Source organism: Lissotriton helveticus, chromosome 5_1, assembly GCF_964261635.1.
Source record: "Lissotriton helveticus chromosome 5_1, aLisHel1.1, whole genome shotgun sequence".
NCBI classification, from domain to species: domain Eukaryota; kingdom Metazoa; phylum Chordata; class Amphibia; order Caudata; family Salamandridae; genus Lissotriton; species Lissotriton helveticus.
Genome location: NC_136065.1, coordinates 1,544,953,361 through 1,544,967,499, shown reverse-complemented (window position 1 = coordinate 1,544,967,499; position 14,139 = coordinate 1,544,953,361). Strand labels below are relative to the sequence as shown.

General features: G+C 40.5%; 1 protein-coding gene across 9 annotated transcripts in view; it reads right to left on the bottom strand.

The window, feature by feature from the left end:
• LEMD1 (LEM domain containing 1) overlaps window positions 1–14,139 on the bottom strand; it is a 561,429-nt gene that overhangs the window by 218,323 nt on the left and 328,967 nt on the right. For all 9 annotated transcript variants that reach the window (XM_078644617.1, XM_078644620.1, XM_078644619.1 and 6 more), the window contains exon 4: window positions 2,925–3,007. In XM_078644617.1, coding sequence (XP_078500743.1) covers window positions 2,925–3,007 — 83 coding nt within the window. The remainder of the gene's footprint in view (window positions 1–2,924; window positions 3,008–14,139) is intronic.

Below are 14,139 nucleotides of genomic sequence, written 5' to 3'. Positions count from 1 at the left end.
ATGAAGACACAGCTATTCAGGAGATGAATGATGTCGGAGAGCGTAGTGGGGTTGGGGGGGGGTGGGGGGAAGAGTGTCTGGTGGTCTTTCTATAAACTCAACGGCATGGCTATAGGTGACTGGGTCCAATACCCCATCTGTCTGAGGTGACTAGGGTAATTAGAGATATTGGCACTTATGGGTTGAGAAGAATGTGGTGTAGCAGGTACCTGGATGAGGTCACTGGTTGCGACCTGTGTCCTGGCTTTGAGGTGGTGGCTTTCTGCAGGGGCCCTGGTTGGAGGAACCTGCTGTGGATGGTTGATGGTCGGTGAGGTCAATGATAGATCCAATGTCCGACTACATCTGCTGGTTATACCAGCCCAGAATAGCCAGGTAGTTGGCTGCATGAACCAAGATAGCAGACACGGTGGGGATCCTCTTGCCAATGTTGTCTAAACTGCACCCTTCTTTGTCCTGCGACAACAGCTATAGGAGCAGATAGGTTTTTGGATCTACGTTGTGCCACTTGAGAGATGACAGAATTGGGTTTGGGGAGTCCTGTCAGGCATGCAGGTGAATTCACTGGGGCCTGTACTTCTTGTCAATAAGGGGAAGGACAGCAGCCACTGTGGCAGAGTTCCTAATTACCTTTACACTACTGCCAGACGTAGTCGATTATGGGTATAGCCCAGACTGACTTTGTTCCTTGAAATCATAATGGAAACAGTTGGACTGTTTAAGTTACACAGGGAGGTGGAACCTGGGCGCTGCTCTTCCCATGAGGTTATGAATACCTCTGATATCCTGTGGTGGCGAACCAACAGGGTGTTGAGGTGGAGATCGTGTGGGTGTATGAAAATTGTCCCAGTCATCTAGTAGGGGCTGAGGCTCTGGATTCTCGCCACCTTTCATAGTCAGACTATGGATTATCTCTCTGTGGTGCTGCTATATGAGAAACATGCGTCATCCTTTGAGTGGCAGGCAGAGAAATAGGTGATGGGTTAACAGGAGTCCCAGGTTGTGATGGTGTCACTGGTTGCTTCTCAGGAGGTGGCGGAAAAAGTTTCCTGTAGTTCATGAGCATAGCCTGAAGATCTTGGACCAGGGACCTAGGCATTTGCACGTCACCTTGTCTAGATGGAGGATCAAGGTCGTATCTGAAGGGCTCATTTTGTCCTTGAGCAGGAGGAGGATAATAATCCAGGTAATATTGTCCTTCCTCATCGAAGTTAACATCTTCATCCTGTCATTTTACGTGGAGCTCTGCAGGGCTGCAAGCTGCTCCGAAAGGACCACCATTATCGGACTCTTCAAGGTCCAGTAATTGGTTTGGAGGCAGGGGTAACACTTTGCTGGGTGAAGTAACCTCAGGATGTGATGAGGTCTTGATTATTTTTCAAATTTGTATCCTCACCCATGGTGTAGTCAGAGCAATGTAAGTATTGTGTCTTACCATCATTGCTGATGTTGTGCTCCCCGAAGACAGAATAGTCATCGACAGGACCATCGTTGATGGAGTCATCATAGACAGGAGAATCATCTGCAGGGCGATGGTGGACCTCCTAGTCTTTCAGCGTTTTTGCAGAGAAAGTGTGACAAATCTTGCAGTCTCTTACTTTGTGCAGGGGGTGAAGGCAGGAAAAGTAATCCTCATGTGGTTCATCCACATGTACCCTTTTCTTCCTACAGGTCTTGCAGGGACGGAAAAGGCCTTTTCGCTCCACGATAGAAAGAAGCTGTCAATATCAGTCTTGAAGAAAAAAACACTGAGTAGAGCTCTGGGAAACTCCCATCACATACCGCCTCTCTTCAGAGTGTTCAAAAGGGTGCTAGCACCTGATTGGTCAAAGTTCAAGTTTGGTCCATTTAAAAAAAGGACCAAAATAGGCTATTAAACTGTAGCCTCGGATAGTTAGACATACTGCTTTACTATGGTATCGTGGTACTCCCACTTCGACGACGGGAGATGATTCAAGCATGTAAATCTATGAAAGATCCAATACTGGATAACATATGCCCTCTTACTGAGTACTTAAGCAAAAAAGTGGTTCACTAAAAGTGAGTCGTGGAATAATTGAAGCAAGCCAGTCAGAGATGATAGAGGCTATGCTCTTAGGGAGGAACAAACACAGGAAGGACAAGTTGGAACAAGGAAAGTCATTAAATAAAAAGCAAGCAAACAAGTGATGCAAGCAAACAAGTGATGTAGCCAACCAATGGTAAGCAATCAGCAGGTTGTAAGCCCTTGCAAGTTATTGGTCGGATCACAGGGAATCTTTTACAACCAGACATCTTGCACTGACTGGAAGGCTCAACCAAAAAAAAGCCTAAATATACAGTTATTCCTTAAACTTAGCCACTTTTTAATTAACTGCACAAGAATTTCATTGTGAACGGAGATAAAAGTAACTAACTAGCTTTGACAGATGGAATTTTAGAGTATATGGACTAGACAGTCAAGTAGCTGATTTTGACAGCAGATCTGTTGAGAATTCGGTCTATTGTCATCGAGTAGGCCTTTATCGCAAAATACACAAAAATATATGAATTCTGGAAACGGGGACATTCGTGTATGCATTCAGATTCTAAAGCTCTACAGCATTTGGTACAGGTGCCTAGCTGCTGTGTCAGATGCTGATAAATAACTATGCTATTTTAAGCAATGCTATCCTTCGTTGCAGAGCTATGGACCAGCACCTGAACACTTTGCTCATGGAGGAATAAGACACTAATTTTCTGGCCCAATATCATGGGGCTAAATTTCATAATTTAATATTAGACAATGCTCAAACATTAAAGTTGTTTTTTATCCTCTTTCAACTTAATCTATGTTAATCTTTCATTTCTTGGATTACATTTATAACACAGAGTCCTAACCTTAAAAAAGGACAAGGACAGTACACAAAAAACAATTTTTAACAGTTTGCTTTGCTACAACTTACTTTACTGTGATTGAAGATGCTACTGTTGGAAATATCTGCAATGCTGGCATCTCTTCCATGTTGTGCTCTTCTTTCACGAGGATCTTGATGAAAACAATTACGGAAAAAACAGATCACAGCTCAAAATGCTTTGTCATAAAAGACAACCTTTCCGTTTCAAGCCACAATTATGGTAACCAGTAGGTGTATGCAATCCAGAATTAAACAGTTGTAGTAAGACCCAGGCACTCTGGTGTAGACCACAGACCACCCTAAGTGTACCATTTGTCATTAGAGTGGCGATAAACATAGCAAACAAACGGTGATGGGAGAAATGCTTGCAATAAGTCTAACCACTGGTAATCGCTCTAGATAGCATTTCCGTCCATCATTCTTTCGCCCACCCTGCCACGTCAGTCAGTCAGTCAGTAAAAGTAAGTTTTATTTAGACCTTGGTCTTTAAAACATTTACACAATAAAAACCACTGAATAAAAGTTACATAAAAACAGTAAAACCATTGTACAAGGTAAAACAAATCCCAAACACCTGATCATAAATAAGAAAACAAGTTACTTACCTGTAACTACAGTTATCCAGTATTGGTATCTTTCATAGATTCAAATGCCTGAATCATTCCCTGTTGCCGAGGCGGGAGTCCCTCTGTAAATTACAAAAGTAGTGCCATAAGTAAATAATAGTAGTTGGCTAATAGAAAAATACCTAAAGCCTAATTCTTAGAGCCTATCTACATCAATACAGGAAAAAGAACCAAAAGTTGGTTCCAACTAATCAGCTAGCAGCACCTGCCAGAACACTCTCAGCAGAGGCAGTTCTCCTCAGATTTTCCTAGTATAAGTGGGAAGTAAGTATCCCAAATCATAGAGAACTGACTCACTGGGGAGGAGGGTGGGTGCATGTGAATCTATGAAAGATACCCATACTGGATAACTGTAGTTACAGGTAAGTAACTTGTTTTCTTATCCAGTATTGGGGTATCTTTCATAGATTCACATGCCTGAATTAGAGTAGGAAGCAGTATACCAAATATACTGTTTGCAGATGGTGGTAGACAAGTACTCATAACTCCCAAATAGTATACACACTGGTTGAGAACATTATTATTTTTTTTTTAATGACCCAGCCTTTAATATATATATATATATATATATATATATATATATATATATATATATATATATATATATATATATATATATATATATATATACACATATATACACATATATATACATATATACACAGAAAGTGATCCTTTGCTCGATGAGCACTTGCCAGCGTGTGCTCTGCCCAGGCGCCAAATCCAGGCCCAATGAATTAATTGTTGCACAACAAATGAGGCGGCACAACCAGGTGAATTCCAAGCTTTTAATTCAGCGTATTTTCACCCCACCATCTATATATACAACTGGCTGAATAAAGGAATGCACTCAAAATACCGGGTCCACGCTCGTTTGTTCATGTGAAAATTGGTAAAGCAAGTTTGAAGGATAGATATATTTTCCTATTCGAATGGATGGTGGGAAATCGAGCGTGATTCTCTATATATATATATATATATATATATATATATATATATATATATATATATATATATATATATATATATATATATATATATATATATATATATATATATATTACACATACACACACATATACATATACATATACACAGTATGCGGTCTCGGCACCTCCTTCCGGCGAGCCAAAGGACAACACGAATCCCAATGCTTCTGGCACAGAATCTTTATTTGTGGAGCCGCAAAATCGGACGCGTTTCGGGCATTCGCCCTTGTTCACAGATTGTCAGTTTGTAAGCTCGCCATTTTCTTAAATAGGTTTTTCAAAGCACCACATGTGATCATAGAAATAGAAAACATACTGCGAACCACCTTGTTTGTACTTTCTTCTTCTTTTGAAAAAGCTTTAAACAAACAATTCAAATGTCAGCCGACAAATGACAATAAGTAGGATGTTAGCCACATTGTTTTGCTAAAAGAACGCTATCAAATATTACTGCATAAATCCAAAGTGAATCAGGAGAGTCTTTTAGGCTCATAAATCCAGACTTCACATGTGTTTAAAATATAATGATATAATATAATGATATACAGTTGTCAAGTTTGACACCCAAATAAAATCAGAAAACACCACTCCATATTGAAGTTAAGAGCCTATAAATAAATGATGAACCTGCGTCACCTTATCGCAATTATTTGTGCAAACAATGCAATAAATATGTGTGCAAAATAAACGCTTATTTAATCTCATTTTTGGTATGTGCAAACAACGCAATATATTACTGTGCAAATTCATGTTTTTGTTGCATCTTATGCAAAATATCGCCAACATTGTAAATCATCATACTCATGCATGTGCAATTAACACTTTTAAGAGGAAAAAAATAAATAAGTTCATTAAAAGGCTTATAATCACTATTTTATCTGGGTGGTTCGCCTGCCTCACTGATTTCCTGCATAAATGCAATTTTATAAAGTGGTAAGATCAAACTGTATTACACATAGTATTGGACAAAGCCTAAAAGGAAAAGAAAACTAAAAAAATTAGATATTTCTGCTATTCAATGTAGCAATTCTGTGTAGTGCCTACTTAAAGAAAAAATAATTATTTTTTCCCTTTTTATACAGTACTATCCATGTCAAAAATAAATGAGAAAATTACCCAAAGAAAACTTACTAATATGGTTTTACAAAATTAATTACATAAGAAAAAAAAGAGAAAAAGTTGATTTTTGACCTGGCGGCAGGGAGGTGGTTTCATTATTAATCTATACAGCTCTAACTATTCATATTAAAATTAAAATTTATAAAAAGTGATACAAATCCTTTGTGGTGTTCAGTCCATTAGGAAATGTACTGTCTAACTGAAGAATTGTTTGTGACTCCTTCTCCTCAGCATTTTGTCCCTATCTCCTCCCCTCCGTGGCTATGGAATAGCGGTTATGACAAAGTATTTAAGGCACTGTAAGTCATTGTTCTGCATCAACTTAAAGTGCCTAGCCACGGGGTATGAACTATCGTTGTTCACGATAGCAAGCAAATGCTGAAGAATCCTGACCTGCACCTGCAGCTTGGTGCTCCACATATCTCAAGCCGCAGGTGTATGTCAGGACATAGACCGCATATTCAGTCTTACAATTGTAAGATCCTTTGATATTAGACATTTCTGGACTGAAAGGAGTGCCATATTGTGTGGTGTTTACTCCAAATCTGCATGCTCTGCAGCTGGAGCACTTTACAAATCCCGGCCGGGACTAAAGCCACATCTGATTTTTGCTCAACTCAGGAAAACTTCTACTGATTTGAGCCTTCATGGAAGGTCCCTTCCTATACGTAATTGTTGGAGTATTGGGCAGTCTTGGAGTCAATACAGCGTCAGTTTGTAGAATGGGCCAACCTTTCATAACAATGGACCTTATTTTCCTTTGTTGGCGGTAGTAAGTAGTAACAAATCTAGGAGCCAAGGAAAGATCATTAGCCTCTGTTCCGGTGTGGATAGTTTCATCATACTCAAACAATGATTCCCTTAATCTGGCCTGCATTTTATTTACAGCTTGTTTTAAAATCCCTTCTTTATACCCTCTGTCTAAATCTTTCTAATGCTTGAGAGGTATAAATGGCCAGATCTTCTTCCGTACTTTATATACGTTTGAGTCTTAGTAATTCTCCAAAGGGAATATGGTTGATGACATGCTTCGGGTGAGCACTGCTGGCATGTAGAGTACGGTTTCCAGCAGTGCTCTATGTAATTTTGTTGCCAAATGTCCTCTGTGAATAAAAACCTTTACATCTAAAAAGTTAACTTCTTGCTTGCTTATCATAGATTTAAATTTTTAATTTCCTTCATTGTTGTTAATTGCTTCAACAAAAGCTTTGGCACTATTTTCATCCCCCATCCATAACACAAAAATGTCATCAATAAAACGCATCCACTTTAGAACATGGCTATTAAAAACTACGTTGTGTGTGTGCATGAGGACATGCTCCTCCCACCAGCCTACGTGCAAGCATGCATAGTTGGGGGAGAAGCAGGCCCCCATGGCCACACCCCGTTTTTGAAGATAAATATCATTGCCAAACATAAAATAGTTATTATTAAGACACCATGATGTTAATTCCAAGACCATTTTGTTGTGACTGTAACAGTGTATTGGTCGGTTTCCTAAAAAATGTTCCACGCCCCTCAAACAAGTATCATGTTCAATACTTGTATAAAGCGATTAGATATCCAACGCTATGAATATCAAATCCTCGGTCCATGGAGCATCCCTGATTTTCTTCAGGAAATCGCTGGTATCTTTGATACATGTTGGCAAACTTTTTACTAGGTCCTGTAAGAAATAGTCAATGTATTCAGTGATATGTTCTGCGACACCTTGAAATGACGGGGCACCCTGGAACAGGAAATATTTGCTTGTGCACCTTTAGTAAAAGATATAATTTTGGTAGAACAGGATTCTCAACATATAAAATTCATGTTCTTGCGTTGATATCATCCCCTCTCTTTTCCATCTGAAAAGGATTTTTTTGAGCTGATCTCTAGCCAAGTTATATTGTTTTAGCGTTGTCTTAGCATAACAAAGGATCGCCAAGTTGTTTCAATGCTTATGCGATATACTTCTTTTGTGGCCAAACGACAACGTTGCCGCCTTTATCTGCAGTAGTGACAATAATCTGATGGTCATTGCTCAATTTCTTTATTAGGGATGCATATTCTTTTTCCTGTTCACTCTTATATCTCCTTCTATGTTTGACCTTACAGTGCAGCTTTTTCAAATCCTCCACAATTACATCGTGAAAGGTATCAATGGCGTCCCTTGGCATGTTAGGCACGAAATTTGACTTGGGCTTAAAAGGACTTATGTTGGCCCAGATCTGTATAATTGTTGAATCCCTGAGTTCTTGTGTTTTAAACTAGTTTATGTGAGTATTGATGTATATAATTGAGTATATGTGAGAGTGAGAGTTTGGAAGAGTACCTATATAAATAAGTATGTGTTTTTATAATTGATTGTTTAAGAGAGTAAATAAGTGTACGTTTCTGTAGAAGTACGTGTAGTGGTGTGTATATAGCAATATAATCAAGTAAATGGATTTTTGATATTTTTTTGCATGTGAATATGTGTGTGAGCAACTATATGGATGAGTACTAGTGTGTAACAGGATGTATAGGTGCTTGAGTACATATGATGAGTAAGTACATGTATGAGTGAGTATATAGAACTGTTGGTGAATGAGTGGATGTGTATGTAGATATTGGAATTACCTAATAGATTGTTGTAATTGCTATTGGTATCTCCATTTTTACAAAAATGTTAGTTTCTATTTTTGAATATGTGTGTCAAAGGTTATTTTACGCTGAGAGGAGGTCTGCTACTTTGACACAAGGATGATGTCATCAGTGATGTCATGAGTGATGTCACTGACCATGTCATGAGTGATGTAATATGTGACATCATCAGCAGTGCATTGCGGTCGCGCGAGTTATAGTTAGGTGAAGTAACTATAACAGGGGAATTTAAATGGTTTTGTATGAGTGAAATGTCCAGCTAACTAGAACGTGTGTGAAACCTATGTTTTTTTCAGTGAATTTGCAAGGTTTTTTAAATGCTAATTTCTAACTATGACGTGTGTGAAACCTATGGTTTTTTCAGTGAATTTCTAAGGTTTTTTTAAATGCTAATTCCTAACTATAACGAGTGTGAAACTTCTGGTTTTTTAAGTGAATTTCAAAGATTTTTAAAATGCTAATTTCTGTATCAATTTTTATATTTTTTATATATTTATTTTTCCACAGCCTTTTGTTGTGGCAACCTTGGTTTCGTGTTCTGAAGGACCTTTGAGCAGCCAGTCTGGATAAGGGAATACTTGTATTCCTCGAGTTCTCAATGCTGCTGCCACTGGTGTCAAGCACTTCGTGAAGATTCTTGGTGCCAATTTTAGTCCAAAACGGGAGCACCTTGAACTGATAGTGGGCGCCAGCCACTGTAAAGCGAAGATATTTGCGATGTTTGGGGTGGATAGGTATGTGGAAATATGAATCTTCCATGGCCAGAGAAGCCATAAAATCTCCTTTGTTTAAATAACTTAAAATCTCGGCAAGTATTACCATTCGGAAACTTTGTTTCCTGAGGAATTTGTTGAGCTTGCGGAGGTCTAGAATCTGTCGCCATTCCCCTGATTTTTTTTTTTTGATCAGGAAGAAACGAGAATAGAAACCTGTTCCATTCTAAGCCTATGGAACCTTCTCTATGGCAAATCATGAAGGAAACATTCAGTCTGTTCGGCTAACTGGCAGTTAAAATCTAGCTGCAGCCCGTTGCATTAAATTATGAAAGCCCCCGATGTCCTCAGGGGGAGAATCAGAAGGCAGAGGAAGAGGCGGAGAAGGCATCGGAATTACATAGTCATCCCAGGGATCCGGAACATTAGTGTTTTCAGGTAATTCGCCCTGTTCAACCTCCTCTTCGGAGGAGGTAGTGTCATCTTGCACCTGTTCAGCTTGACCTGAAGGAGGGGCTGGTGTACCAGGAGCTCAGACTGAATAATTGGCACAGGAACCACCTATGGCATGGGTGGGTTTTCTGTGACTGCCTGTTGCGGGAGAAACCTCTGTCGGTAATCTGCCAGCATGGCCTGTAGATCTTGAATGAGCTTTGGAGGAAGGTGACTCATTTCCCTCTGGCGTACTTCCCAGTGATGGAATCTATGATGTGGAACCATAATGTCTTCCTGGTAAAGATCTTGGTAGTCGTCATCGTCATCTTGACACTTGATGTTTAATTCAGAAGGATGGTGAGCTGTACCAAAGGGTCCTTCATCATCTTCATCCTCATAGTCCTCATCTTCAAAGTAAGAGCCAAGGAGATGTGAAGGCATAAGTGGTGAGATTTTGCTGTAATCCTGCTGTCTCTGAAAAGTTTTAAGTTGGTAAAGACCAGATGATATAGGCATTGACTGCGCAGTTAGAGCTAACCCAGCAGAAACTGTAGATTGAATAGGTAAATCCATCGATGGGCTTTTTGTCGACGGGATCGTCATAGATGAGCTCGTCAACGGGATCTTCAATGTTGTCGTCGTCGGAGCTGTCGTCCTCGTCGACGGGGCCGCAGTCGCGGATTTCATCGACAATAATATCTTCGGCGGTGGAGACTTCGCCGACGGTACGGTCGATGGGCTCGCAGTTGACGGCAATTTTGTTTTTATGGTCAGCGACTCCTCAAGAACTGGTTTCTTGGTAGAGATGGAGATTTTTGTAGACAGAATAGGCGATTTAATGGTCGTAGTTAAGATAGTAGCCGTAGATGAAGAGGCAGAAGAAGAAGTCACAGAGATAGTCGACGATGTAGTCACTGTGACAGATTTAATATGGCTTTTACTTACAGTTTTTGAAGTAGATGCCTTTTTTGATTCTTTGCCTGCTGTGGATGATGGAGATTGCGTTGACCCAGAGGAGAGTTTTAGTAACCTCTGTGAAGGGTCAGAAACATCATGGGAAGATTTAAGGTGTTTTCTTCCCTCACTTGAAAAGCGGTCATGGGATCTGGCTCTTTTGTTAGAAGTAGAAGCTCGGTCATCCTCTTCAGCCGAAGAAGATTTGAGCCACAAGAGCAGTCTTGCCTCTCTATCCCTAAGGGGCTTGGTAGGGAAGGTACGGAAGATTTTGCAATTTTCTGCCTCATCCTTGGGATATAGGCAATAAATGCAGTTCTTATGTTGGTCATCCACATGGATCCTCTTCTTATCACAGGTCCGGAGGGCTTGAAAAGAGCATTCCTGTCAGACATTCTGAAGAAAAAGTAGAAGAACTGAGTGGCGCTCAGGGAGACTCCGTTCCACACGACATGCGGTGAAAATCTGAGAACTGCCTCTGCTGAGTGTTCGAGAGGGTGCTGGTAGCAGATTGGTTGGAACCAACTTTTGGTTCTTTTTCCTATAATGATCTAGATAGGCTTTTTTATTTTAGCCTACTACTATTATTTACTTATGGCACTACTTTTGTAATTTATCGTGGGACTTCCGCCTCGGCAACGGGGAATGATTCAGGCATGTGAATCTATGAAAGATACCCCAATACTGGATAATGTAAGTTGTCCCCAGACACACATTACAGCAATATACTCACATCTTTAAAAAAAACTTTATTCACAGATAATATAAATTGCCACAAAACACAAGCTACTTCAAGATACCGCATATCCCACAATAAAATAACTGCTGGAAACCTTTCCCGGATATCATACTCCTTTAAAATTGGCCTCACTAGTGCCTTCCATTGCTCTAAAAAACTAAGACAATCTAATAAAATGTGCATTGTCTCCTTTCATTCTTAAACCATATTTACATATATTATTCTCATCTAAAAGAGATCCCTGAGCTTGTGAGGTGAAAAAACAGATTGACCACGCAGCTCAGTTTTAAAAGGCACAATCTTAGACATGCATTCAGTAGGTTTTCCAAGTGGAGGAATGTTTCCTCCTCCAATAATGAAGTGATCAGAGGAGATACTGGATTGGTCATTTTTAGTTATCCCTGGCCATGGTTTTGATCAACATTCGAAGGTTTTCCTTGCTAAGTCTTGCCAATTCTTATTAGGTCTGGCACATTTTGTCTTATTATTAGTTTATTACAAAACTCATCAATTCTTACCCTGGCAGATCTTGCCCAATTGAATTCACTGTTCATGATTTCCTTTTCACACAGTGTGGATATTGTAGTGGAACCTGCCTAGTCTATTCTCATTCAGAATGTTATCGTCTCTGCAAAAGCTAAATAGCTCCATGCCGTTAGGGCAGTCTCCGTACTGACCGCTTGAACCACAGTGATGGGCAGCAGGGACAATAGCCTTTTTAAACATCTGCCCTTTTCAAGATCCAGTTTTGTTTTTCCACTTGTACAGAGTACCCCAGCTCCATATTGGAACTGATGGCGAATCATTCCTTGATATGCTGCCAATGTGGGTCTTAGAGAGGGTCCTCCTTACACTATCCAATTTCTTAAGTTCCCCCACCAACAAGGATTTTGCCTGCAAGGCCTCAATGTGGTCTTTGCATTATCAGTTCCTTACAAACCACATCCCCAGATACGTAGATCTACTAACTACCTCGATTATAGCATTACTTAGGAACCAGTTAAACTCCACCTTCTTCCCCTCCACCCCCCACCAAATGGAAGCACTTTAGCTTTCTCCATATTTTATAATTTTTTTCTTATTACAGTACTTTGAGAAGACATTAAGCTTTCTCTGTAGTCTGATTTTCGTCAAATCCAAAATGACTTGATCTGCATAAAGAAGGCAGCTAACATGGGACTCATTTTGGGGCTAAGAGCGTTTGGCACGCCTAAGGAATTTGGCAGGTCAGCTAACAATAAGGAGAACCACAATGGTGCCAGAACACAGCCTTGCCTGAGGCCATTCTTGATATATATATTCTCAGTGAAAGAGACCCAACAGAATTTAATTAAACTTGAGCCCAATTTTTTATTTTGTAGAATCAAAAGTAAACCATATGGTAATTAATAATTTCTTATGGCTGCCCAAAGTAGGGCCCGATCAATAGTATTGAATGCCGAATGGAAGTCCACAAAATAACATGTGCCACCTCAGTTTGGACCTAGCCATATACACATCACTCATAAACCTCCTCCCATAGGAACAATCCAACCGGAACTGCCAGCCCTTCCCTGAAACTGGTCTAGGGTTGCTTGTGTTACTTTGTCCCTGACTGGAGTTCTTCAGTAGGGTGTAGTTTGTTTCCAGTGGCATGTGAGCATGGGACCTATGTCTGGGTATACCCATGGCCACTAAGGGGATTACATCAAACACACAAAAGGCAATGGGAGGAATGCATGCAATAACCTTCGCACTGGCAATTGTTCTGGTAGCATTCCAACCAATAGTTCTTGCCCACCATGTCAAATCAGTTTGGACCCTGCTATTTGCAAATCAGACTTGACATTGCTCCATTAGGAACAGTCCAGCAGGCACTGCCAGGCCAAGTCCTGTTTAAAGCGGTACAGAATCAATCAATCAATCAAAGCATTTATATAGCACACTACTCACCCGGAGGGTCTCTAGGCGGTGGGGGGAGGGGGTCCGCTACTGCTCGAACAGCCAGGTCTTGAGCTGCTTTCTGAAGGCGAGGTGGTACAGGGTCAGGCGGAGGTGGGTCAGAAGGGAGTTCCAAGTCTTGGCGGCCAGGTAGGAGAAGGACCTTCCTCCTGTGGTGGCTCTTCGGATGCGGGGGACGGCGGCGAGGGCGTGGCTGGTCGATCGAAGCTGGCGTTTGGGAGCGTAGAAGTTGAGGCGGCTGTTGAGGTATTCTGGGCATTGGTTGTGAAGAAGCCACTCATGTGCTCACAGTGCCACAGGACTCAAGCTGCAGTAAAGTGATAAGCCCAAAGACGAGCGAAAACAGTCTGGGTTTGCTTGTAGTCTCTTCTAAAGGGAGCCTCGTCTAGTAGTTTGGGATGAATCATTCCTTTGAGGAGTAGGGTCAATACAGATGTGCATAAGACAGGCCTTTGTCTAGAGTGGTACTGTGGGTAAAAAGAAATTGAGTGGAATGGGGGCCGAGCGATTGCCAGTGGTTGAGATTAATTAAAGCATTCTATCACTTTGTTGTTGTGATAAACATATGAAACACTAGCTTTAATAACCCTAGAAAAATAAGTATGATATAAAAGTAACAATAAGAAATATCAATATACAAGAAAAGAACAGAAGACAAGAAAAGTTATTTGCCTCCAATAATGGTTCACTAACCTCAGTGATGTACTTATAGTAACAAAAAAAGTCAACGTATCCTTTCTTGTTCACTGTATCACTATAGACAGGAAGAAACCATGTGCAAATAAGTCTTGGTCCTGCTCCAAAAAATGTCCATTTTGAGGTGAGACCATCTGGAAACTAGGCCACAATCCATCTGAAAAGGAACATAAAACCCCCTAGATAATTTCACCCATATTAGAGCTCATCAGTTGAGATGCAGCTGGAGTCCTATAGCATGGCTGCTTGAGACCCAGGTCTGGGCATCGTCACATGCAGGATACCCGACTAAGAAAAATAAGTGAAAAGATAGAATGCCTGAATTTATTATAGCAAACCCATTGCAGTCAAAAGGAAGGCATCAGTTGCTGTCAAACTGAAGGAAGCCCTTGATCTCTTTTTCAATTTCAACTTCTCTGAAGTAGC